Source organism: Myotis yumanensis, unplaced genomic scaffold, assembly GCF_028538775.1.
Source record: "Myotis yumanensis isolate MYYU_CA2020_CCGP unplaced genomic scaffold, mMyoYum1.0.hap1 SCAF_2, whole genome shotgun sequence".
Taxonomy (NCBI): domain Eukaryota; kingdom Metazoa; phylum Chordata; class Mammalia; order Chiroptera; family Vespertilionidae; genus Myotis; species Myotis yumanensis.
The window spans coordinates 215662089-215689092 of NW_027223753.1; the positions used below are offsets into that span (position 1 = coordinate 215662089).

The 27004-nt window shown below is 56.5% G+C and overlaps 1 protein-coding gene across 2 annotated transcripts; it reads right to left on the minus strand.

Moving 5' to 3' along the window:
- Positions 1-483: 483 nt before the first annotated feature.
- On the minus strand, positions 484-26090 carry IFNAR2 (interferon alpha and beta receptor subunit 2). Of its 2 annotated transcripts, XM_070407278.1 has the most exons (10): positions 25850-26090; positions 21928-23705; positions 18382-18472; positions 17431-17472; positions 15972-16095; positions 13868-14040; positions 10218-10378; positions 6580-6745; positions 5172-5302; positions 484-2551 (listed from the first exon to the last, which is right to left on the minus strand). In XM_070407278.1, exons 3-10 carry the CDS (start codon positions 18434-18436, stop codon positions 1838-1840), a joined length of 1566 nt encoding a protein of 521 aa, XP_070263379.1. In that variant the 5' UTR covers positions 18437-18472; positions 21928-23705; positions 25850-26090; the 3' UTR covers positions 484-1837. The 2 variants fall into 2 exon arrangements, with proteins under 2 accessions (XP_070263379.1, XP_070263378.1); XM_070407277.1 differs by lacking the exon at positions 21928-23705.
- Between the last annotated feature and the right edge of the window lie 914 nt (positions 26091-27004).

A 27004-nucleotide genomic window follows, 5' to 3' on the forward strand; every position in this document is an offset into this window, starting at 1 on the left:
GTCAGTTATTTGTCAACGACCCGTCTCTCTCACAAGCTGCGGAGGAGGGTTAATTTCCTCTTTTTAAACGCGCACGGGAGAGACGGAGTCCCAGGGCAGGGTCAGTGCTGGGACCGCCCGCCCGTGTCTGCCACTGAGACACCCACTGGTCCCAGTGCAAGGGTTCCCGCAGGTCCTCCCGCAGAGGTGAGGCGGTGGGTGCAGCGTGGCCATGCCCGCAGAACCCCAGTCCACGGCATGTGCACTCTCGCTGAGAAACAGCCCGCAAAGCTGGCACGCTGGGCAGGCCTGGGTGGCTCAGTGGGTTGAGCGTCCTGTGCACCCATGGGCGGCTGGTCAGGGTGCAGCGCATGCCTGGCTTCGTTTCCCTCTGGTGGGGGCACACATGAAAGGCAGCTGTTCCTCGGATGTTCCTCTCTCCCTCTCTCTAAGCATGTCCTCAGGCAGGCGAGGATTAAAAGAACAAAATACGCCACGTTTGTATTAAAAAGTATCTCTGTATTATCCTTCCCCAACCTCCAACCCTTATACAAAATTTAAAAACACAGGTACACATGCTGCCAACAAGAGGTTTCCGGGAAAGGTCACTCTGGAAATCTCCCAGGTGCGGCCGACCGCCAGGGACATGGGCAGCGTCTATGACAGTGACTGCCAACCGGTGGTCCGTAAGGTCTGAAAGGTTGGCGACCGCTGGTCTATGACTCTGTCCATTTGCTACAGAACCCATCAGATCGACACTGCCCCTCTCTCGGACCCGTCCTTCGCGTTACTTTAGAGCAACAAGAAAATAATCTACTCAAAGTCCTCGGTCTAGTAGGACTGCTGTAAACTTTGTTCCCTCCTCGGAAGGATCCAGAAGGAAGGTCTGAGGACCCTGATTCTGGGGGAGGGGCCGAGGTCAGGGGGTTCTATACCCTCCCTTCACCCCAGAGCCTCCTGGACTGTGGCCCCTCCGCCCATCATCAGGCCTGTGTATCTATATATAGAAAAGCCTAATATGCAAAGTGTCCCCTTGGGAGTTTGACCAACTGGGAATTGGATCGCTTGCTATGTGTGCTGACCACCAGGGGGCGGTGCGGAATGAAGGCAGGCCCCGGCCAGCAGCTGGCAGCTGCTAGGGCCCTACCCGCGCACAAATTTCATGCACTGGGCCTCTAGTTTCCTAATATTTCTCCCAGCATCGCAGAGAGGCTGAGCCAAGTGCTCAGGGCCACACAGCACAATGGGCTCAGAAGCAGGAGTCCCAGTCCTGGGCGTCTGCTACTGAGGCTCTGGAGCCTGCCCCTACCCCCAGTCGCAGGACTGTCGTCACAAGTAGAGCATTTGGTGTCAACAACATGGCCGCGTCTTAAATGGCTAAAGGCCCAGAAACCTCAGGCCTTCATTCTCCCGCGGCCAGGAAGGCCTCCTGGCTCCTCCCTCGGGCTCTTTCCCTGCTCTGTCCTGGAGCCTGTGGGAGCCACTGTGGACGCTCCAGCCACTGTGGTGGCCTGGCTGCTTTCTCCCCCACGCCCTCCCCGGGCCCTCTGCTTACTCCCCAGGGCCCTGGGCCACCCCTGGAAACCCCAGGGGACCCTGCTCCTTCGGGAAATGGAGGCAGAAACGGGATCAGTGCATGGGCAGAGGACAGGGCACTCCCTCCAAGGCCTGTCCCTCTGGACATGTAAGAGGCCCCGGTGACAACACAATGGCACTTGGTCGCCCCTCCCCTCCCCACGGGGATTTGCATAGGTAACGTCCCAGGAAGGGGGCGCTCTGTCCCCCTCCCAACACTTGCCAGCCACAGGAGCAGCACGGGGCGGGAGAGGTAGCTGCCAGGTAAGCCCCTATTTTGGGGTCATCTCATCATATAACCGTCCCCGATGCCCACGTCGGACCTGGAGGGATCGTTTCCATCGAAAGGAGCGTCTTCAGGCCCCGCGGCGCTGTCCTCGGGGGCGTCAGCGTCCACCGTCTCCTCCGGGAGACAGAACATGGCGGGGGCTCCAGAGTCGTCCCCGTCGGGGACCTTCACAAGCACGGAGTTCAGGTCCACATTGAAGAAGATCCGGTCCCCGGGGCTCTTGGTGGGGCCGCTGTCCTCCCTGGGAAAGGGGTCCGCCGGCCAGGTCCCCTCCTCCTCCTCCTCCTCCTCCTCCTCCTCCTCCTCCTTGGAGGCCTCACTCGTGCGCTCGGCCCCCCAAGTCCCCTCCTTCTCGTAGGCCCCACTCGTGCCCTTGGGCCCCCAGGTCCCCTTCCCCTCGTAGGCCCCACTTGTGCGCTCGGCGGGCCAGGGCTTGGGCCCTGGTGCCATCAGGGACTCGGCTTCCTCGCTGCCCCCCAGGGTGGCCGAGGAGGGTGACCCCGGGCACAGAGGCCTGACTGTCAGCCCGTGCATGGTGTAGCCCCCGCCCCCGGCTCGGGAGGCGGCCTCCTCGTCGCCGTCGCTTTCGTCGTCGTAGTTGTAATCCCACACCTTCCTCTTCCTGTGGATGTGAATGACCTCCGCCACGGCCACGGCTTCCAGGGCCGGCAGCTTGGGGAACGCCCAGATGGCCACGTCATCAAAGTTCTGGGAGGGGCGGGGGGCGGGGAGAGAGAGAATTGAGTATATGTTTTTCATTTTTGCATGTAATGAAACTTTAATGATTGCCTAGCCGGTGTTGCTCAGTGGATAGAGCACTGGCCTGCAGACTGAAGGGTCCCGGGTTCGATTCAGGTCCAGGGCACATACCTCAGTGGCAGGCTCCTCCCTGGCCCAGGCCCTGGTCGGGGCTCGTGCAGGAGGCAACCAATCGGTGTGTTTCTCTCACATGGATGTTTCTCTCTGTCTTTCCCTCTCCCTTCCACTCTCTCTAAAATCAATGGAAAAATATCCTCGGGTGAGGATTAGCAAAACAAAACAAAACAAAAAACTTAATGAGATGAACTGCTCAGAGATGGGGGTGGTGATGGCAACAACGAAAGTCACAGAGACCGGTTCTAGATTGTTTGCTGATTTCCAGGCTCGGCCGAGCACCTGACATTTATCTCCCCTCACACCTGCTCCAGGAAGTAGGTTTACTGTCCTTTTAAAAAAAACAACATGCCAAGACCGGTTTGGCTCGGTGGATAGAGCGTCGGCCTTCGGACTGAAAGGTCCCAGGTTCGATTCTGGTCAGGGGCATGTACCTGGGTTGCGGGCACATCCCCAGTGGGAGGTGTGCAGGAGGCAGCTGATCGATGTTCCTCTCTCATCGATGTTTCTAACTCTCTATCCCTCTCCCTTCCTCTCTGTAAAAAATCAATAAAAAAAAAACAACAAAAACACATACGCGCACGCGCACACACACACACACACACACACACACACACACACATATAGATGGATAGATAGATAGATTTCAGAGAGGAAGAGAGAGGGGGAGAGAGAGAAACAGCAATGATGAGAGAATCACTGATCAGCTGCTTCCCGCACGCCCCACACAACAGGCTGCCTCTCACAGGCACAGCCATGCCGGCTGAGCTCAAATACTAATGGGGATTAAAATCTCCAAGAGTACACTTACTGCCCAAATAAACCCTACAATTTTATCAACTGTGGAGGAATATTTAAATATGCGGCTGTTAAAAGATTAGAAGTATAAGGTGAATGAGTTCAAACATCCATCTATATCTACATCTATCTATAGATATAGATATATATAAAAGCCCAATGATGGGAAAAGTGGAAAGACCAGAACGACTGGTTGCTATGACACACACTGTGGCAGCCAACCACCCTGATGCGGGCTCTGACTGGTTCCCGCCACCCCACCCCTGGCCAGCCCAGCCCCCATCACCCCAATTGGGGGCGGGGCCAGCTGGCCAACTGCCCACCTGTGGCCCCTCCCCGCCCCCCCTCTCCACTGGCCCGGCCCGATGGGCTCCCATTGGGGCAGGCTGGCTGGACCTCACCTGTGCATGAATTCGTGCACTGGGCCTCTAGTAGAAAAATGAGATATTTCTGAATGAAAAAAAAAAATCACAAAACTAACATAAAGAAAGCATTGGGCCTGGCTGGTGTGGCTCAGTGGTTGAGCGTCAGCCTGTGAACCAAGAAGGAGGCCACAGTTCGATCCTTGGTCAGGACACATGCCCGGGTTACAGGCTCGATCAGGAGGCAGCCGATCAATGATTCTCTCTCATCGTTGATGTTTCTCTCTCCTTTCCTCTCTGAAATCAATAAAAATATATTTTAAAAAAAGAGAAAGCGACGGGATAGGGAAGACGATGAATGATGGGCAGCCGCAGTGGAGTCAGAAGACAGGAGGCGGTTTTAGAAACATGTGCCACACCCGGCCTGGGCGATGTGTAGAGGCTCAGAACAGAGACGCTGCCTCGGGGAGCTCAGGGAAGAAGCCGGCTGGTTTCACTAACCACGAAGCCAACCCAGAGGAGGGCATACATGGGGGGTGTCACCCGCACGACAGAGGGACAGAGGGTCCCAGGGACTGGTGAACGCCAGCAGAGCGTTGGAGGAGTGCGCACACCGGTGTCGGCACTGGCGGCCTACGTCCCCTCCTTACCTTCCTCCCAGATAAATCCACTATGTGTGCAGGCGCCACTGCAGTAACGACAAATAAGAAGGTCATCTGTATAAACATGTTCACTGCGTTCTTTTTTTTTTTACTTAAAAAAATATTTTTATTGATTTCAGAGAGGAAGGGAGAGGGAGAGAGAGAGAAACCTCAGTGATGAGAGAGAATCATGGATCGGCTGCCTCCTGCACGCCCCCCACACTGCGGATGGAGCCCGAAACCCGGGCCTGTGCCCTGCCTGGGAATCGAATGGTGACCTCCTGGTTCTTAGGTCGATGCTCGACCACAGAGCGACGCCATTACGTTATTCTTAATGGCCAAAGAAATGAAAGGAAAAGAAATGAAAAGGAGATCCAGGCCAGTGCTCCCCAGCTGGGAGATGACCGAGGGAAAGGCGATACATTCGTGCCAACTGGACTGCGGTGTGATCCCTAGAAGCAACACGTGGGCAAAGTGGAAAGGAAGACAGAAAACGCAAAAAGTGTGTTTCCGAGGAGGGAAGAACCCCGCGCCCCGAACACCTTGGGGTCTTTAGAAAATGGGACTTCCTTTCGGGCAAATATGCGAGTACAGAAGAAGCATTCTTAAGCGAAAATAAAAAAAGACAGGAATTAAAAAACAACAACTACATACCAACACTTTGGGGAACTTGGTTCGTAAGCAAATGTAACCAATCCGCTTCAGCACTGTGACGGCGCCCCCGAGGACGGCGACCATCAGAAACAGAATCGTCAGGCCTCCGATGCTGGCAGATTCTGAGGACACTGTGGGTGAAAAATTAAATGACTTTACTTCAAAATAAATCCAACAGGTGCGTGCCGGTGGGGCAAACGCCCCTTGGCCTGGTGGCGAAGGAGATGTCGAAGGAGCAGTAGCTGGAAAGGCTCTTGTGAAATACAAAAATGAAAACGGAAAGCAACCCAAATACACATTTTTCAAATGATAAAAATGACAGATTTAATTTTTATGAGACTGACGCGCTGCCTGCTGCGCTAAGTGGGCGCCAAAGATTTAATTTTTAAAAGTAAAGTTACTCCCATTTTATTTTTTAAAACGTATTTTTTTTTATTGATTTCAGAGAGGAAGGGAGAGGGAGAAAGAGATAGAAACATCAATGATGAGAGAGCATCATGGATCGCTGCCTCCTGCACGCCCCCCAACTGGGGATTGAGCCACAACCCAGGCCTGTGCCCTGACCGGGAATCGAACTGCGACCTCCTGGTTCATAGGTCGACGCTCAACCACGGAGCCACGCCGGCTGGGTGCTTCCACTTTATACTTACGTTCTATGACAGCTCTGTCCAATACGGCAGCCCTGAGCCACACGTGACGTGACTACGTAAATTTATTTGATCAAAATTGAAAACACCCTCAGATTCTGAGCCACATGTCAGTGTGTGCCGCAGGCGGGAAGAAGTGGACAGTGGGCTTCTGCCTGAAATCAACAGCTGGTCACCCTAAGGTGGACTTGGGTCATGCCAGGACCCCAAGTCCGGGCTCTGCTTAACTCTCTCTGTTCTATTTTGAGTTCCCCCTTAGAATCTTGTCCTCCCTGACCGGTGTGGCTCAGTGGGTAGAGTGTCAGCCCGTGGACTAAAGGGTCCTGGGTTTGATTCCAGTCCACGGCACGTACCTTGGTTGCAGGCTCCTCCCCGGACTCCCCCCCTGGTCAGGGCGCATGCAGGAGGCAACCAATCGATGCGTTTCTCTCATATCAATGTTTCTGTCTTTCTCTCTCTCAAAATCAATGGAAAAATATCCTCGGGTGAGGATTTAAAAAAAAAAAAAAAGAAAGAACTGAATTTAATCCCGATTCCTTGACATAAAAGTGTTCCCACCGCAGGAGGGTTTCGGACCTTATGCGGGTAGCTATCTGACCGTCCCCATGGCTCGGCGACGGAAGTGTGACTCGCCACCCAGTGGAGACTGACCACCGAAAGCCCCGTGGCCCCGTGTCTCTGGTGGAAGAGAACGCAGGGCCCCGGCCTCCAGGGTCCTGCCTGTCAACGGGCTCTGCCCGCGAAGGGGAGGCCTGGCATACCTGGCTCCGGCCTGGGTGGGAGGCGGGCACACTTCCAGGGAGATCTCAGTTCAGACAGATTCTCCAACTTCAAATAAACAGACACACAGTAGTTCGTGTTTGGGATCAGCTTGTCGATGACGTAAGTGAAATTTCCGGTGGTGCGTTCATCTATTTTGAGTAGATGCTGTAAAATGAAGCAAAAACAAAAGCTCAGTAAGACCTGGCGTAGAGCAGCGGTTCTCAACCTTCCTGACGCCGCGACCCTTTCATACAGTTCCTCATGTTGTGGAGACCCCCAACCATAACATTATTTTTGTTGCTACTTCATGACTGTCATGTTGCTGCTGTTATGAATCGTCGTGTAAATATCTGATATGCAGGATGTATTTTCATTGTGACAAATTGAACATAATGAAAGCATAGTGATGAATCACAAAAACAAGATGTAATTATATATGTGTTTTCCGATGGTCTTAGGCGAACCCTGTGAAAGGGTCGTTCCACCCCCAGAGGGGTCGTGACCCACAGGTTGAGAACCGCTGGCGTGGAGTTTTACTGAGAAGCAAGCCTTGAGAATGTCTTTGGGGCGTGACCTTCAGGTCACACATGGGGACAGAAGGCTCATACGCTCAGCAAGAAAAGGGGTTCATTCGCCACCTGGGACGAGCCGTTTATCACAAAACGACATGTACGCGTACACGCACTCACTCGTCTAAACTGTGAAATCTCGTACCGACGCGGAGAGCGCCCCACTGAGGAGCACAGGTCTCCACGAGGCCATTTTTGCAGCCAGTCTTATGGTGCCGTCCCAGGTCTTGTTGTATTATGGCATCTACCCACCCTCCATTCCAGGAAGTGCTTTCACTAACATGCACTCAGGGACCATCACAACAGTCTGCAAAGCAGGCGTGATTCCTCCCGCCCAGAGGAGGCCCCTGTAGTGCAGAGAAGTGAAGCCACTCCCCCGAGGCCACACAGCCTGGGGCAGACCTGAGGCCGATGCCTGGCTTCCCCCCCCCCCCCCCCCCCCCCCCCCCCCCCCCCCGGAACCCCTGGCCTCTTCCCAGGCAGTTCCGGGCTGTTCTGGAGTTAGACGCTAGGAAGGCCCTTTTGCATAACGACCTATAGCTTTCAAAGTCCAGGGCTATCTTTTCGGTTTCAAAATAGGCACAGCTCACTCCCACCGGGTGATCCCCTCGCGTTCTTCCTCATCTGTGTCCAGGGTCCGAGACCAGCACCACGTTTCTGGGTCTTTTCTTTAGCTTCTCGTTTGTATTTCTCAAGCGTCTACACCAGTGATGGCGAACCTTTTGAGCTCGGCGTGTCAGCATTTTGAAAAACCCTAACTTCACTCTGGTGCCGTGTCACCTATAGAAATATTTTGATATTTGCAACCAAAGCAAAACAAAGACTTATATTTTTGATATTTATTTTATATATTTAAATGCCATTTAACAAAGAAAAGTCAACCAAAAAAATGAGTTCGAGTGTCACCTTTGACACGGGTGTCATAGGTTCGCCATCACTGGTCTACACTCTGGTCAGAGGCGCTGCCTGCCCTGCAGTGGCTGCCTGGCCAGCACCCCGGGCCGGGGAGTACCACGTGGGCATGTTCTTCCCAGGAGCACCTGGCGGCCCCCCTGAACTTAGGTCTGGGTGCTTCCTCTTCCTCCACCATCACTCTCTGACTTGTTCCTTTTTAAAAAAACATGTATTTTTAATTGAGTTCAGATGGGAGAGAGGGAGAAAGAGATGGAAACATCAATGATGAGAGAATCATCAATCAACTGCCTCCTGCATGGCCTGCTGGGGATCGAGCCCACAAACCCTGACCTCCTGGTTCCTAGGTCAATGCTCAACCACTGAGCCACACTGGCTGGGCCCTCTGGTCTGTTCCTAACACCCCAGCCAGGATGCTCCATCCTACTCCAAAGCCTCGGACCTACAAAGACCTACCAATTCCGGCCCCATGTCTCCCTGACCTCTCCTCCTTCTCTTATCTCGGTCACTCCGTTCCAGCTCCCTGCTGTTTCCAAACCCACGGGCCCACTCTGGCCACAGGCCCTCTGACCTCCTGTGCCCTTTGCCTGGAATGCCCCACCGAGGCCTGGCAGGCTGGGCTTTGGCGATGCCAACGTGAGCGGTTCTCTTGGCAAGGCCCACCAGCGAGCACGGCTGTCCATCTTCCCTCACCCCAGCATCTTTTTAAAAAAATATATTTTTATTGACTTCAGAGAGGGAGAGGGAGAGAGAGAGAACCATCAATGATAAGAGAGACTCATGGATCGGCTGCCTCCTGCACACTCCACCCTGGGGATCGAGCCTGCAACCCGGGCATGTGCCCTGACTGGGAATCGAACCGTGTCCTTCTGGTTCATAGGTCGACGCTTAACCACTGAGCCACGCTGGCCGCACTCACTCCAGTATTCTTAGTGAACTAATCCAGAGAACAAACCACTGAAGATCCAGCCTCTCCGACTGGTAGGTGAGCTTGCTGCTGGGGTCCGGCCGATCAGGACTGAGTGAGATGGGCCGGACACACCCTGGAGCCCTCCCACGGTCCCTCCCCGGCTGGCCAACCTCCCCCATCCCCTATCGTGCACCCCGTGGGGTCCCTCGGCCTGGCCTACACCCTCTTGCAACCCAGGACCCCTTGGGGGATGTCAGAGAGCCAGATTCAGCCCGATCCCGCAGGCCAGACCAAGGGACCCCACTAGTTACAAATACCTTTATTTTCATTTTATTTATTTTTTTAAATCCTCACGCAAGGATATTTTTCCATTGATTTTTAGAGAGAGAGAGAGAAAGACAGAAACATTGATATGAGAGAAACACATCGATTGGTTGCCTCCTGCACACACCCTGACCAGGGCCTGGGGCAGAGAGGAGCCTGCAACCAAAGTATGTGCCCTTGACCAGAATCGAACCCAGGACCCTTTGGTCTGCAGGCTGATGCTCTATCCACTGAGCCAAACTGGCTAGGGCAAAAATAACTTTATTTATTTATTTTTTTAAAAAAAGTGTATATCCTATATAATAAAAGCCTAATATGCTAAGTGTCTGGTCAACTGGTTGGCTGTTCAACCAATCAAAGCATACTATGCTAATGATATGCTAAGGCTGCTCAACTGCTTTCTATGACGTGCATTGACCACCAGGGGGCAGGCACTCTGGCAGGTAGGTTAGCTTGCTGCTGGGGTCCGGCCGATTGGGACTGAGTGAGATGGGCTGGACACACCCTCGAGCCCTCCCGCAGTCCCTCCCCGGCTGGCCAACCTCCCGCATCCCCTATTGTGCACCCGTGGGGTCCCTCGGCCTGGCCTGCACCCTCTCGCAATCCAGGACCCCTCGGGAGATGTTGGAGAGCTGGTTTGGGCCTGATCCCATTCAACGCAGGAGCTTTCCCCTGGTGGTCAGTGCACTCCCACAGGGGGAGCGCCACTCAGCCAGAAGCCGGGCTCATGGATGGCGAGTGCAGCGGGGAGTGGGCCTAAGCTGGCAGTTGGACATCCCCCGAGGGCTCCCGGACTGCCAGAGGGCACGGGCTGGGCTGAGGGACACCCCCCTCCACCTGAGTGCATGAATTTCGTGCACCGGGCCTCTAGTATATGTGTAAAAAAGTGTCATTACCAACTCAGAACTGTTTGACCTCTTACCTGCCTCACAATCCCCTCTGACTCCTCTTCTATGGAAAGTGACATGCGAAGCCATAATCCTTTCCCAGGCGGCAACTTGGGCAAGGAGGGTGGAAATTTCAGTATCACGTTAAGGTGGTCCACAAAGCCAACGATCTCAAACTCGGGGGGCTCCAGGATCACTGCGCAGAAAACAAAGTCAGAGGCAAACCCCGTGCCAGCCAGCAACCGCGCCCACGTGCCCGGAGGGCCTTCCTCCTGCCCGGCTGTCCGCTTGTCCATCTGCCTGCGCTCCTCCTGGAGGCCTGGGCTTTACTTGTTTTAAATTATTTTCCAGAAGCGTTCTTTTAGTTCTCTTTTTAATTGATGAGAAGCTGGGACCAACCAAAGTGATTTGCTTAGTGTTACCACACGAAGTGGGATAGAAGTCAGTCCTTACCCAATGTTCAGCCTCTATTCTAAATACAGAAGTAAAACTGACTTCCTGCCCCATTGCCATTGTAAAGACGGGACACACAGGCCTCTCTTCCTCGCTGTGGCCTCCCACAATCTATGAGAAGCACCTGGTAACTACACCCGTGACCGACGGCTCCTCTGACTCAAACGGGACCAGGTAGACTACTCTCAAGCCTACATTCTTGCATCCCCTCCTCCCTGTTGCTTCAACTCAGGGATCACTGACACCAACGAATCTCTAGTTCAGTGGTTCTCAACCTTCCGGCCCTTTAAACACAGTTCCTCATGTGGTGACCCAACCATAACATTATTTTCGTTGCTACTTCATGACTGTCATGTTGCTACTGTGATGAATCGTCATGTAAATATCTGATATGCAGGATGGTCTTAGGTGACCCCTGTGAAAGGGTCGTTTGACCGCCAAAGGGGTCGGACCCACAGGTGGAGAACCGCTGCTCTCGTTAGAAGGGAAGTCCCATGGCCCCTCCCCTCCGAACAGGCCTCTTTTGAACGCTATAACCTTTGCTCTAGGCATGTTCTACAGGGTTGGGGAAAACAGCGATAAGACACTTCCCTAGGACATCTGTCTGGTTCCTAGAAAACAAACAAACTGTAACCTTTCAGGATGGCCCCTGGTATCTGCTCCACCCGGCCCCCAACTCCTCCCTTCTTTGTTGCTTAGCAACAGCCACCGCTTAAAAGACCAGGCCACCCTTTGCTGGTGCCCTGTGGCGACCAGCAGCAATACCTGGCCCTTTCCTCCCTCGGAAAGTGATATAAACTTCCTCTCCGCATCTCTCCTCTCGGTGTGAATTCTTTCTTTCTTTCTTTTTTTTAAAAAAAAATATATTTTATTGATTTTTTACAGAGAGGAAGGGAGAGTGATAGAGAGCTAGAAACATCGATCAGCTGCCTCCTGCACATCCCCTCCTGAGGATGTGCCTGCAACCAAGGTACATGCCCTTGACTGGAATCGAACCTGGGACCTTTCAGACCGCAGGCCGACGCTCTATCCACTGAGCCACACCGGTCAGGGCTCCCTGGGAATTCTTTCACAGCCCGAGTCACTGGCCAAACCCTAACGGCAACGATAATACACAACCACTGCAGACATATCAGAAAATATGGACAGTTTCTGAATGTGGTTGGTCATCTTCTGTCTCTACTGTATGTGTGTGAACAGACACAGACATATGTAAATGGAATTCGTGTGCACACACACACACACACACACACACCCTCCTCAGCGAAAACTAAACCATTCTTTACCCACAATGTTTTACACGGCCTATGCTTTCACTTATTTTATACGTATATCAGCGCATATTTATCGATACGAAGGGCTGGCGGACTCTGGCCTGTGGTTGAATTTCTGCACAGCCTGCAAGCTGAGAAGGGTTTTTAGTTTTGAAAAGGTTGTAAGCAAATGAAGACTGTGTCACAGAGACCATAGGTGGCCTGCACAGTCTAACGCGGTGGTTCTCAGCCTTGACTGCACATTAGAATCACCTGGGAGTGTAACAAAGAAACAGAATTTCCGGAGGATGAGGCCCAGAAATCAGGATTTTAAAAAGATTCCCAGGGGATTCTAACGTGCAGCCAAGGTTGAGAACCACTGGTCTAGCGGGTTTTTCTCTGGCCCAAACAGAGTGTCGGCTGACCCCTGACCTTCATCACAATTCCTCACGGCTCACTCTCTCCCGCAGAGCGGCTGCACCGCGATTGAACGGACTCACTGCTTTGAGCATTAGGCTGACCCTAATTTTTGTGAGTAGAATCTGTGTATCTGTGAGTATTCTTGGAGCTAAATCTTTGCCTTGGCCCATCATCTCTTTAGGATAAATTATGACGGGAAATGTGGGTCAGGGCAGGCAGGGGTTAAGGCTTCCAACCCTTACTGCAATCCCTCCCCAAAGACTCTGCCAAAGCAGATGCCCTACCTTTCCTTACACCTGGGCATTTACATATTTTTAATACCTGCTGTTTTGAGTCTTGAAAAATGATATCTCATTTTTACTTTCTTTTTTAAAAAAATATATTTTTATTGACTTCAGAGAGGAAGCGAGAGGGAGAAAACCATGGACCGGCTGCCTCCTGCACACCCCCTACTGGGGATGGAGCCCACAAGCTGGGCCTGTGCCCTGATCGGGAATCAAACCTCGGCCTCCTGGTTCACAGGTCAACGCTCAGGCACTGAGCCACGCGGCCGGGCATCTTATTATGACCTTAATATACTTTCGTTAACGCCCTCACGGCCACAGCCTGAGTTGTGCTTCTCCTCTTCTTCGCCTGGAGACACAGAGGTGCCTGTGTTCACACCCACAGGAACGGCCTCCTGGGGACCTGCGCTGACCCCTCCCCCACGCCCCTCACCCCCGCAGGCGGCTGTCGTCACCACACGCCCTCGCCGCCTTCAACAGGAGCGAACACTGAACCTTTCTCCTGGAAGCAGGTTGCAAATGAGGACACTGAGAAAGCAAGTAGCCGGGGTCTGGCCGAGGCCGCTGTCACCTGCCGTGGGGCTGTGAACTCAGGCGCCATCGGGAGCGGAGGGAGGGCAGGGCCACCCGGCACTCACATGTCAAAAGGCTCCTAAGGTGTGATTTGGGGGAGGCGTTGCAGGACTAAGGAGAACACTGGCCCCAAGAGGGGTGACAGCTCAGGTCACGGGCCAGGGGACCCTGCTCCCGCTTCCCGTCAGGCGGTGAATCAAACCACACGGCTCGGCCGGCGTGGCTCAGTGGTTGAGCGTTGACTTATGAACCTGGAGGTCACGGTTGGATTCCCGGTCAGGGCACAGGCCCGGGTTGCGGGGTTGATCCCCAGTGTGGGGTGTGCAGCAGGCAGCCGATCCATGATTCTCATCATTGATGTCTGTCTGTCTGTCTGTCTCTCTCTCCTCTCCCTTCCTCTCTCTGAAATCAATAAAAACATATAAAACAAAACAAGAAAACGAGCCAACAGGCAGCAATGGCTACTGCCCGTGTCTGCCTCCCACAGGGAGAGCCGCTCCACTGACCAGACAGGAAAACCGAGGCTCAGAGCAGCGAGGAACCGCTCGGCCACAGGCCACAGGCCACAGGCCACAGCCGGGCAGCGGCCGGCCGGGAGGGAGCCCGGCCCGAGGCCCAGCACCTTGCAGACCTGCCTGCTTCCCGGCAGAACACGACACTGAGATCGTGGGGACACCGAGGCTGAGAAACGGGAGAACTCACTTTCCACGAATGGGGAGACAATGCCCGCACAGTTGACCAGCGTGGCGCTCCCCCGGGACCCGATGACCCAGGGCAGGTACATCTCGTTCAGGTTGTGCCACTGGTGCGTGAGGTCGCAGGAGGGCCGCGTGATGTTGGCGCACTCCGGGACCAGCTGCAGGGCTTCTGGTTTACTTTGATAGGAAAAGAACGGGACAAGGAAAACAGGTGTTTACATGAGGAGACTCCATCCGGGGTGCAGCTGGGGGTCCCAGTCCCTCCCCCCCAACCCGCTCCCTGTACATGTCCGTTCAGAGCATCTCCCACCCGCTCAGTGTACCGGGATCTGTTCATGGCTGTCTGCGCCTGCTGCCAGCAGGGCCGGGGAGCGGGGTCACGCTGTCCCCGGCATGTAGGGGCGCCCAGGAAACACCCGCGATGAGCGAGCCTGGGGCGTTCATGGGGGAGGCCCTGGGGCGCCCTGCCCCTCCCGGGCAATCTCGGGTGCTCCACCGAGACCCGTCTCTCCCAGCCGAGGACCCCAAGGCCCTGTGCTCAGCCCGCCTGTGCGCTGGAGGGCAGCACGGCCCTGCGGGCTCCTCGGCTTCGAAAGGCAGGCCCTGTGCCCGGGGCCAAAGCAGAGGCTCACAAGGCCCACCAGGCCCGGCGGGGGGCTCAGTCGTTGAGCGTCGACCTAGGAACCAGGAGGTCACAGTTCGATTCCCGGTCAGGGCACAGGCCCGGGTTGTGGGCTCGATCCCCCAGCGTGGGGCGTGCAGGAGGCAGCCGGTCCATGACTCTCTCTCATCACTGATGTTTCTACCTCCCTCTCCCTCTTCCTTCCTCTCTGAAATAAAAATATATTCTACAAAAAAGAAAAAAAAAAGGTGCCCGGTGTCTGTCAGGAGTGGTAACAGCTCGATGGCAAATAAGCAATGAACCAAAGGACACGCTGAGGGGCTCCTGGGCCCACGTGGGACCTGGGAGGGTGACTGTCCCACGCGGGAAGGGGAGAGCAAAGGAGGCTTGTCCATCACATAGCTGACCCTGCAAGGCCCCGAGGCGGGAGGCTGAACTCAGACGGAGCTGGTGGCCCGGGCCCCAGGGTGACAGCGGTGACCAAGTTGCACTCTGGGCCCGGGAGCTTTTCCCCGTGTCCCCTGTGTCCCCGAGAAAAGCACAGTGAGCCAGGCCACGGCGCTGGTCCCGGCCCCCGGACTCCTGTCCCAGAAAAGGGGGCACGTTCCAACAGCCCAGGTCCCGGGTGAGGGCGGGGCTGCTTCTGCCTCTCGCTTTGGTCATCCACGTGAGCTTTGTCCCAAACAGCAGGGAACTGTCCAAGGATCCCACTCAGTTAACCCCTGCGTGCCGGGGGCGCGATGGCGCTCCTCCCGCAGGGCCACTGTTAGATGCTAGGAGCTCTCTGTACTGACAGGCGGCACCGAGGTGCAGTTACTCACGATGCCGAGCGTTTGTAGTTCTGAAATTGACCGCTGGCATTCATCTGCCTAATTTTTCACAGGTACTAGATTTTATGAAGTTTACCCAGATTTTGTAGCCCTAAAGCTTCGAAATGGCGTCCAGCTCTAAGTCTGCTTTTATTAGTGATGATGACATTGCTAAGTATGTCCATTCTTGCTGTGAAGGTGACGATTTTGTGGAAGATATTGGAGAAGGGTGTCCCTCTATTTTAACATTATATGTTCTGTTCAAATTTTTTTTTTCTACTAGCATTTTATAATACAATCAGCAAACAGCATACGTCAAAGATGAAAACAAATGTAGTAAAGGTTTCCTTAAGTTTTCGAATATGTGACTTCATTTACTTGCGATTCATAATTTTTTCCCTAAACTGCTGTAAAATCAGCAAAAATGCCTTGGCAGTTTTAGCATAGTTCCTAGGATACTGGTTGACACTCAAAGGGTTAAACAGATAAGCGTTTGTCTCTGGGTTTTTCAAGTTCCCAAGAAAACACACACACACCACACCCCCCAGAGGGTGGGGGTGGGGCGTGGAGAGAGAGAGGGAGAGAGAGAGGGAGAAGCCTGCCTCAGAGCCGACCCTCCCGCCCACGAAGTCGAAGGTCATGCATTCAGCTAGAGAAGAACGAGACGCGAAACGAACCTCATGATCGTGTACCGCAGCGTGTAGTGAGTTGGGACAATGGAGCGGTTTTTTAATTCCCAGGATAATATTGGCCGGAAATTCCTCAAGGTCAGGCTGAAAATGCAAGACTCATCTGAAGACGCTAGAGGGAAGCAGGAGAAAAAACACAGAGCGCTGAAGCAGGGAGTCCAGGCCGCGCAGCCCGCCCCCTGGGATCTGGAGCCCAGGTTCCCGGCAAAGAAGCCCTCGGGAGCCCGGCGCCCCTGAACCCTCTGGAAGGGAACGGCTCTCCCGACCCCATTAACCAACGAGCAGCACAGGACACAGGCGTGTTCAGGGCACACGCAGGCCGTCAGCAACGTGTACACAGACTGGGCCGCCCCCAGTGCTCGCCGAGCTCAGCGGCTCACTGGACCACAATGCCCATGCCATCTTGGCCCCATTCCCTCGGCTCCCCTCCAACTCCTCTCCCTGCCCTTCCTCCGCTGCTCCGCCAGGCCAGCCGCAGGCCCTTCCTCCTGGGAATCCCCCACTGACCTCATTCCCCGTGCCAGGGGGCCGGGAGAAGAACCTGTGCCCCAGGCACTGAGTCCCCAGGACAATGCTGACTTAGGCGCTGCAGACCCATTCTGCAGACTGTGAAACCGAGCCCCGAGGCACCCAGTGCTGGGCAGCTGGGACGGTCTGCTCACAGTGCCTCCGACCCCCTCAGCCTCCCACCACCCTCCCGCAGCGCCCAGCACCGGCTGGACACGCATTTAACACGGAGGGAAGCTTGGTGGGCAGGTTTGCATATGTGTGCAAGAAGTTTAGTTTAAAAATGCTTTTTGACGTGGGGTGGTAAATGCACAATGCGATACACAGATGGTGGGCTGTGGGGCTGTACGCCTGAAGCCTGTATGACTTTATTAACCAGTGTCACCCCAACACAGTCAACTACAAATTTAGGGACTGGTGGAAGAACGCCAAATGAGGGGAATTATTCCAGGGCCATCTTTTGCTTGGCGTAGCCTGCGGGTCCCGCATTCTCCTAGTCAGGGCTTTTAAATGGGAGAATCTTCTAGGGCAGTGGTTCTCAACCTTCCTAATGCCGCGACCCTTTAATACAGTTCCTCATGTTGTGGTGACCCCCAATTTCATTGTTACAAATTGAACATCATTAAAGCATAGTGAAGAATCACAAAAACAATATGTAATTATGTATGTGTTTTCTGATGGTCTTAGGCGACCCCGGTGAAAGGGTCGTTCCACCCCCAAAGGGGTCGCGACCCACTGGTTGAGAACCGCTGTTCCAAGGGGCTTTAAAATGGCCTCTGGCGTTAATTTCTTACAATAATTTTGTGAGGCAAAGGGGACCATCAAACAAAATGGGCAACAGATCTGGGATCGGAAAGAAACTTGCCCACATCTTAGGCATCTGACCGGCCACCCCGCCCCCGACCTTCCAGCGTCCAGTGGATCAGGAGAGGCCTCTTACCAAGCGAAGGCTGCGGCGCACCCAGCGAGGGCCCGACGTGCACTAGGAGGAAGAAAGCCGCGTTAGACAGACAGCACCCTCTCGGGGCTCCGTTCACACTTGCCGCTCCGCGCGGGCCTCCTCTCACACACGTGTGCGAGCACGGAACGGAGACTCTCTTGTGCGGAGTGGACCCCACAGGAGAGGTGGGGGCTGGTGCGTGGCGGGTGAGGGACTGCCCTGAGAAGCAGTCCTCGCCCGGAAAAATCCTCCGAATATAAAGAAGCATGTTGCTCATTAATAAACCTCAGAAGTGAAGATGGTCACCGAGGGGGGGGGCCGGGGGGGGAGGGAGGATGCAGGGGCTGGGGACTCGCTTGTCCTCTGCCTGCGGGGTGTCATGGTGAGTGGGGGACATTTCCCGTCCGCGGGGGCCGCAGATACCCCGCAGTGACGGGCCGTCCTGCCCGGAACAGATGACAGACAGAGGACACAGTGATGCTAAAACAGAGTCACCGGAAAGGCAGGCGGAGGCACACGTATGCCGGGAGGAAAGCAATCAATAAAAAACGGAGCGTGGAGCCACAGTTCAGGGTCGCCGCTCAGTGTGGTGACCTTGGCCGGCGTCAGGGCTTGGCCTCGCTCCAGATCGGAGTGGGCACTACCTCCACCTGGGCCACAGGGAGGGCGTTAGCAGAAACGCCGGCCGGGCCCACGGGCGGGAGTTCCCGCCCTTAGCGAGCCTTCAGCCGCTCTTGTTTTTGTCTGTTTTCCTAAAAGTGACCGTTGGGCAGACACCTCTCAGCACCGGCTTCCTGTCCACCTTCCCCCTGGCCCTGGCCCTGGCCCGTGGGCAGGCCGAGACGGGGTCTCAGCGTGCTGCCCCCCCGCCACCCCCCTCCCGAAAGGGCTCAGTGACGACGGCTTCGCAGGCTGGCTCCCACAAGAGCGAAGATAAAAAGTGTCACTTACCCATGAGATACAAACTAGCCAGTCTAATCGCAATGGCACTGCGGGCCCACAGCATCTCTGCTGCTTCCTAAGTCCCTCCTCACGGTCACATCTGAAAGGAGATCAGTATCGGGCGATCACAATTCGGAAGCGTCTCATTAAAACGGGAGGAGACAAGACGAGAGCAGGACCATTTCCCCCCACGTCCACAAGCACCCTGAGTCAGCCTCTGCGTTCCCCACCGAGGCAGGAAGAAATTTTAACTCTTGAGCAGGTAACACAGTAATCTGGTTCCAAAATTTTAAACATACAACAAAGTAGACAGTGAAGAGACTTGCTTCCTTTAGAAAACGACTTTTGTTATTATTTTAAAACTAGGGGCCCGGTGCATGAAATTTGTACACTTGGGAGGGGTCCCTCAGCCCAGCCTAAGCCCTCTCACAGTCCGGGAGCCCTCGGGGGATGTCCGACTGACGGCTTAGGCCCGCTCCCCAGCCTAAGCTGTCAGTCAGACATCCTTAGCGCTGCTGCGGAGGCAGGAGAGGCTCCTGCCACTCCCACTGTGCTCGCCAGCCGTGAGCCTGGCTTCTGGCTGAGTGGAGCTCCCCCTGTGGGAGCTCACTGACCGCCAAGGAGGCAGCTCCTGCATTGAGCATCAGCCCCCTGGTGGTCAGTACATGTCATAACAACCGGTTGTTCCGCCCTTCATAGCAACCGGTTGTTCCGCCCTTCAGTTGATTTGCATATTAGCCTTTTATTATATAGGGTTATATAGGATATTTTTATTGATTTCAGAGGAAGGGAGAGGGAGAGAGAGAGAGAAACATTAATGATGAGAGAGAATCATGGATGGGCTGCCTCCTGCATGCCCCCTACCGGGGATTGAGCCCACAACCTGGGCATGTACCCTGACCGGGAATGGAACCATGACCTCCTGGTTCATAGGTCAACACTCAACCACTGAGCCACACCAGCTGGGCTACTATTATTTTTTTGATGAGCCTTTCAGAATGCCTTTATGCATCAGCAAAACAAACCTATTTTTCTCCCACGTTTTTATATAAAAGATGGCATATCCATGCCCTGTCCTGCCCCTGCTCTTCCACTTACACACGTACTGGGGGGATCTGCCTACATTAGCACCAGAGTTTCCTGTTGCTTTGAAATAGTCGCTCTGCCTCTTCCGCGGACGTGCACCATTCATAACCCCAGGCCCTCCGATGGCGACTGGAATTGCTTCTGTCTTTTCTGTGCTGAACGACCTTGGCCCTGCTCCTGGGCGTGTCCTTCTGCTCGTGGGCGTGTCTGAGTGAAGGGGAACCTTCCAGGTTGGACCCTCGGCCAAAGGGCCTGTGAGTCAGTCCCCTCAGCGAGCGGCACCTGTCCGTCAGGAAACGGCGAGATCGTCTTTAACCACCAGATGTGTGAACAGGATGTAGGCAAACTGTGAACGCAGCGGCTAAAGACACCACAGCGGGGGCCGCCTCCCACCCTGGGTCCCAGGGGCAAAGGGCAGGTGCCAATCAGGGCCCTGGGAGGAGAGGCCCGGTGTGCGGCTGTGGCTGGAGCCGGACTCTGCCAGCCCGGGACGTGCAGGGAGGGCGCTGAGGGACAGAGAAACGACCCACCACGCTCCTCCCGCCCTCTGCTCGGGCTTGAACCCAACCGGAAGTCAGCGAGCAGGCGCTGGTGGCTGTCCCCGCAGAAGACAGGGTCCCGGGCAAAGCAAAGGGTGGGGGGTGGAGGTGGGTCCGGAAGGGCAGCGGTCGGCACCGGGCAGAGGGCGCATCTGCGATTCCGATGGGAAAGGCCGCATTCTCACCCGGGGGCCGCAGCAACGTACACGCAGGCCCACGGAGGTTGGGGGGGGCCGGGGGCGGGGAGGCCTGGGCCTCGGGGTGAGTCCCCCTTTTCACATCAGTTGCCCATCGATGTGTTTATGCTGGATTTTTGTGTTTGTTTTTCAAGCCACGCAGAAGTTTCTGAGTTTGATGTTTTCATAGCTCAAGGAATGTTCTTTCTTAGCGTCTGCATTTCGCCTCTGAAAGCCTCCTTCCTCCGAGGTGGCGAGGGAAGGCTCGCCCTCAGAGCTTCTGTCCGCATCCAGCGGAGGCTCTGTAAACGCGGGAGTCCTGGCCCAGCAGAGGCCGCAGCCAGCCCCTCAGCAGGAAGGGTGCCCGCAAAGGGCAGGCTGAGGTCACGCCGAACACACGCTGAGTCCTCCTGACTGCGGGGGCAGCGCAGGTACCAGCAGGTGCTCCCCTCGAGGGACCGGGGACTCTAGGACCCCCCCCTAATGAGATTCCAGGCCCCTCTGCCCCAGCGCAGCCCCTCACCCTGCACCCACTCGGAACGCCCACAGGGATGTCTCTGTCACCCGTGGCCGCTCCCACTCCCCTCCGCAGAGGCCGGCGTGGCAGGGACATTCCTTAGCCGCGGGCGCACCCAGACTGCAGATGCCAACCCGGGGTGGCTCCCTGCGCCGAGACCTGCCCTGCGGCCTCTGGTGGGGGGCGGGAGGTAATCACCAAAGACCCTGTGTGCACGTCTGTAACCGTGTTCTTCCTGGCGGCCCCGCCCCGCGTCCCGTCTACAGAGCAGGCTCAGTGCCTTCAGCAGCCAGACACACACATACACACACAACCACATACACACAACCACACACACAAACCTCACACACAACCACACAGACAAACCACACGCACAACCACACACACAACCACATACATACAGCCACACACATACACCACACAACCACATACACACAACCACACACACAAACCTCACACACAACCACACAGACAAACCACACGCACAACCACACACACAACCACATACATACAACCACACACACACACCACACAACCACATACACACAACCACAAACACACAACCACAAACACACAACCTCACACACACACACACCACACAACCACATACATACAGCCACACACATACACCACACAACCACATACACACAACCTCACACACACACACAACCACACACAACCTCACACACACACACACCCACACACACACACAACCACACACACACACACACACACACAACAACACAACGAGAAGTCCGCTCTCCAAATCTCAGAGGGAAGGCGGGGGAGGGTGGGTGGGTGGGAGGTAATTACCAAAGACCTTGGATGCGTGTCTGCATAACCCACGGACACAGACAACAGGGTGCTGAAGGCCTGGGGTGGGGTGGAGGGGTCGATGGGGGAAAAGGGGACGTATGTAATACTTTCAACAATAAAGATTTTCAAAATTTTTTGAGGGAAAAAAAAAGAAGTCCCGCTCTCCTACTCTGGGCCAGGGGACCCAGGAAATACCGCTCCCCCTCGTGCTCCTGGTGACTCACACTCCCCTCTCTCTCTCACTCTCTCTCACTCTCTTTCTTTTTAAAAATGTTTTTATTGATTTTAGAGAGAGAAGAAGGCAGAGGGAGAGATAGAAACATCAATGATGAGAATCATTGACCAGCTGCCTCCTGCACACCCCACACTGCGGATCAAATCCACAACCCCCCTCCCACCCCCACCCCTCCTGTGCCCTGACCTGGAATAGAACCGTGACCTCGTGGTTCAGGGGTCAATGCTCAGCCACAGCGGCGGCTCACACCCCACTTCCCACCAGAATGCCCGGAGCTGGGCTCTCGCTGGCTCGGAAGATTCCGGGCCTCGCCTGGCGTCCTGCCTGGCATCGCTCAGGAAGCTGCTTGTCTCCCCCTGACGACAGCAGGCCAGCCCGTCCCCCGCAGCGGCGGCTCTGCCCCAGGCCCATGCGCAGAAGACCCAGGCCTGGTGGCTGCTCTCGGTGGCCGTGCGAGTTCTGAACGACTTCATCTTCGGATGGTCTCTGCCGGTTACGTCTGATGGGCCCCCGGGACCCCAAGCCTGGGCTTGGAGCTCGGTCCCTCAGCCTGGCTCCCCGTCATCTGCAGGGGAGGGTCCCCCCATGGCGTGGGATCCCCGGCCGGGGAGCCCTGTGGCCGCGAGGCCTCCCTGGGGTGTGTGCAGGGGGTGGCAGCGGCCTTTTCCCGGCCGGCAGTATCCTGCTTCCCCCGGGGGTGGCCATCCAGGGCCGCCCTGCCCCCAGATGCCGGGAGCAGAGGGTGAGGCCCTCGGCCATGTCAGCCTGCCGAGGCTGGGGCAGGTCCTTGGGGAGCCCACCGGCTGGGTGTGGGGCTGGCACCTTCAGGCCGAGGCCCTGGATGTGGCGGTGCACAGCATGCAGCAGGCGGGAAAGCAGGCGACTCCTTGGAACTCAGCTTTTCAGTTTGGAACGGCACTGAGCAGCAACTGGAAATGCCCAGCTGAGGCCCAGAGACGGAGGGGAGCGAGGCTTGACTGGACGGGCGAGCCCTGTGCTGGCGCTTCTTGGAGCCTAAGGACCATTTCTGCTCCATTTCACACCGTTTCTTTCCTCCCGTCTGTGCTGGCACTTGCGGTCCCGTTGGCGGGTCTCCCCCTCGGGGACCCGCTCCCCGAGGCCTGGGGGGCTGTGTGCGCTCCGCATTGGGCTCTTCCTCAGGACTCCACCCCGCCTCTCAGCGGCCCGTGGGCGATGCCGCCCGGTGAGACGTGCTTGCCCGGCAGAGCCCAGGCTGCCGCGTCTGTGTCTGCTGTTGGGACGTTTCCAGCGCCTTCAGTTGACTCTCGAGGCTGCAGCCTCCTTTCCGCCTCGGCCCTCACATTCTCTCGCCTCTGGGCTGTTTCTCTGAATTCTCACTGTCATCAGATCGGTGGAGGGTTGGAGGCGACCGTGACATTTCCTTCTGAACAAGAGCGCTACCTCCTCTCCAGGCAGACTCCCCGCAGGCTCGGCCTGGACCGTGTCCTCCCCACGGCGTCTCTGCCCGCCTCGCTCACGGACCTACGCTGCCACCTGCTACTGCGATGCAGCGCGTGAAATCTTAACTCTTCTTACATCGGTGCCCGATTCCAGTTGGTTCTGTAAAGGCTTTACTTATTTTTAAAAATGTATTTTTATTGCTTCCAGTGAGGAAGGGAGAGGAAGAGAGAAACATCAATGATGAGAGAATCATGGATCGGCTGCCTCTGCACGCTCCACACTGGAGATGGAGCCTGCAACCCGGGCCTGTGCCCTGACAGGAATCGAACCGACCTCCTGGTTCATAGGCTGATGCTCAACCACTGAGCCACGCGGCCGGCTGGGCTGTTCTGTAAAGACTCTGGCTCGGAGGGTGGTGCTGGGATGGGGACCAGGGAGTGCGCCTCTGTGGGACGCCTGGACCCTCCGGGAAGGGCTTGTGGAGTGGAGTGTCCTGGGGGCAGGCTCCCGGCTCCTGGCTCCTGGCTCCCGGCTCCCGGCTCCTGGGAGGGCAGAAGTGAGTCCACCACTGGTCCGAGGGAGGCCCTCCTGCTTCCGGGCTGGCTTTCCCTGCTCGCCCAGGGACCTGCCCACCACCCTGGCCTCTGACCAGCAGGAAGGGCCTGCTGCTCTGTCAGGAAAGGAGCGAGCAAGCGTGCGAAGGCCCCTCCCTCCTTCCCTCCTTCCTCCTCACCGGGGCATTTTCAATTGTGCCGATCGATTCCCCGTCTAGTTTCTGGTGGTTGTGCGAACGCACATTTTAAATGTTTTTTCAAACCTCAGAACTAAAACAGCGACGGCAGTGCTTCAGAGCACTCTCCCCCGTGCAGCTGGAGAGCGGCCCGTGGGACACGGGGCTCCTGCAGCCCCAGCGGGGCTCGCGCTTTCTCTGTCTCCTCCAGTTCTCAGCACCTCACCCTGGCCAACCGGGCCCATCCCACCACGAGCCCTGCTCTTCCCGGAACTGCTGGGGCCAGTTCATTCTTTAAAGCAGTGGGAGTCCCCAGGAGGGCAGCTGAGTGCGTTTCCCGATGGGAAGTGCCCACTTCCTCCTGACAGGCAGACAGCCCTGCAATCTGCGTCGCCCACGGTGCAGGCGGCGTGGCTGACAGCCTTTCTTACGTGGTCAGAGGAAATAAAAGGGCACCTTACCCTCAACCGCATTTTATTTTTTTGTTCACCCTCATCCGAGGATATTTTCCCATCGGTTTTTTTTTGGGGGGGGGGGTAGAAGAGAGAGGGAAAGATAGAGAGAAACATCGATGTGAGAGAGACACATCGATTGGTTGCCTCCTGCTCGCGCCCTGACCAGGGCCCGGGCCAGGGAGGAGCCTGCAACAGAGGTATGTGTCCTTGAACGGAATCGAACCCGGGACCCTCTGGTCCACAGGCTGGCGCTCTACCCACTGAGCCAAACTGGCCAGGGCTCACAGCATTTTAGATTTGGTGAAATATAATGACTGAGAGTCAAGGAATACATATGCCACGACCCCTTCCATAGCAGGAAAATGAGGCCCAGCTGGCTGTGTGCAGGTGGGCGGCTGGGTCGGGGGTTAAGGAAAGCTTCACTTCTAAGACAGTATCTCTGGGACGATGGTTCTTCTAGTTCTTTTTTTTTTTTTTTAAGACAAATTACCATTTGTCAAGTCATAGGAGCCCGATTCCAGGCAGGTCTCCTTTCACTTTCACATAAATACACCAGACACGTTAGAGGAAATACAGATAAGAATGAGACAGCCGCGCAGATTTTGGAGGCTCTGAAGTGGAAAAGCAACTTGTAAACGACAGCACTTACAAGCCCAGTCCTTCCGGACACGGCCGCCCTCCCAGGCGGTCCTCATCCCGGGCAGGCGGGCAGGTGTGCGGGAGTTTTCGGTAGCCTTGGCAACGCCCCCTCCGGCCCTGCTCCTCCTAAACCTGAGGGGCACGTGTGCGGGGGCTGGGGCGGGGACTCGGAAGCCTGGCCAAGTGAGGGCCGGTGTGGCTCGTGACCCCCAGCGCGAGTGGGGGTGGGGGGTGGACTCCAGGACTCCCCCAGCCTGCCTCTGTCCCGCCCCCCCCCCCCCCCAGCTCTGACCCCGGGATGGTCAGACCTCTAGGAAAGAGAAACAGCAAAGCGAGGCTCAGTGGCCTGCTTAGGAGGCGGGCAGCTGGCACCTTCCGATAGAGCCGTCCCTGGACACGAGCGGGGACGGACAGACTCGGGACAGATGAACTGGTCCATTGTCTCGGGCTGAAACGCAGTCCGACTCGCACCCAGTCCCTCATCCCCTCCCGACCCTGGAGGGGGTCCCCTCCTCCCTCTCGCCCCCTCCAGCTTCCCAGCCACGGATCCGGCAGGACCGGGGAACCTGGGCCGGGCCGCTCCGCTGCGCCCCCCTCCGCCCGGCGCACACCCGCGCGCCCAGTGCCCGGGGGTCGCGGACATCCTCGCGGGGGGAGGCAGGGTGCAGGTCCGGGATGAGGCCGGCCCAGCGCGGTCGGGGACAGACAGATGGACAGACAGACGGACAGACGCGCGCGGGCGGCGGAGGGAAGGCGCCCCGGGAGGGATTCCGGGAAGCGGCTGCGGGCGCGCACAGGCCGGGCGGTCGCCGCGCCGGCGCTCCCTTCTCCCGCCCCCGCCACCCCGCGGTCCCCGCAGTACCTTGGCAGCTTGGGGTCGCCTCTCCGGTCGGGACGCGGGCCGTGGGCCCCCTACAGCCGGGCTCCGCGCTCCCGGCTCCGCGGCGGCGATCCCTCCCGCGGGCGCGGGCAGAGCGGACTCGGCGGGCAGGGCGGGCAGGGCGGGCAGGGCGGGCAGGGCGGGTGGAGTGGCCCGTGGAGCCTGGAGACTCTGCTCCCGACGCGCCCGGCGAGACCCACAGCGTCTTCCCCGGACCCCGCGCGCGGGGAAGTCCCGGCGGGTGCGCGCGCGGAGTGCCCGCCTCCTGCGGGGTCGTGGGCGGGGCGGCCGGCCGGGGCGGGGACACGGAGCAGGAATCCACTGCCTTTCACTGACAGCCCCGCCCCGCCCGGCCCGCACCCTCCCCGGGAAGGGATGGGGGTTTGGCTGTCTGTGTCCGCGGGGCCCTCGGGACACGCCGGGCCCTTAGACGATGCCTGGCGCATTGTATTCATTCAGGAAAAATGCGCGCAGCGAACGGATAACAGGAAGCAACATCATTCAAATGCCCGCCCTCTGCGCCCTCCGCGGACTCCATGCCTCCCTCCAAACACCGGACAGCCCGCCTGGCTCAGGGGTGGAGCCCCGGCCTGGAAGCCAGGAGGTCAGGGTTCCATTCCCGGTGGAGCCCCGGCCTGGGAGCCAGGAGGTCAGGGTTCGATTCCCGGTCCCGGCACTTGCTGGGTGGCAGGCTCCATACTAAAGGCCATAGTAATCAAAATAGCATGGGACCTGCATAAAAACAGACACACATATAAATGGGGCATAACAGAGAGCCCAGAAATAAACCTACGCCTTTATGTTTAATGAACAAAAGAGGCAGAGACATACGGTGGGGTCCGGAGAGTCTCTTCAATAAATGGTGTTGGGAAAACTGGGTAGACACGTAGAAAAAAAATGAAACTGGGCCCCTTTCTCACACCACATACAAGAATAAACTCAAAATGGGTTCAAGCCTTACATGTAAGGCCTGAAACCATAAAACTCCTGGGGAAAACAACACCTAGGCAGCCGTCTCTTAGCCATTCTTAGTGACACATATGTGGATATATCTTCTCGGGCAAGGGAACAAACAAAAGCATAAACAAATGGGAGCCGGGGGCGCTATGTGGGACAAGAGTGGACATGTTTATGTTT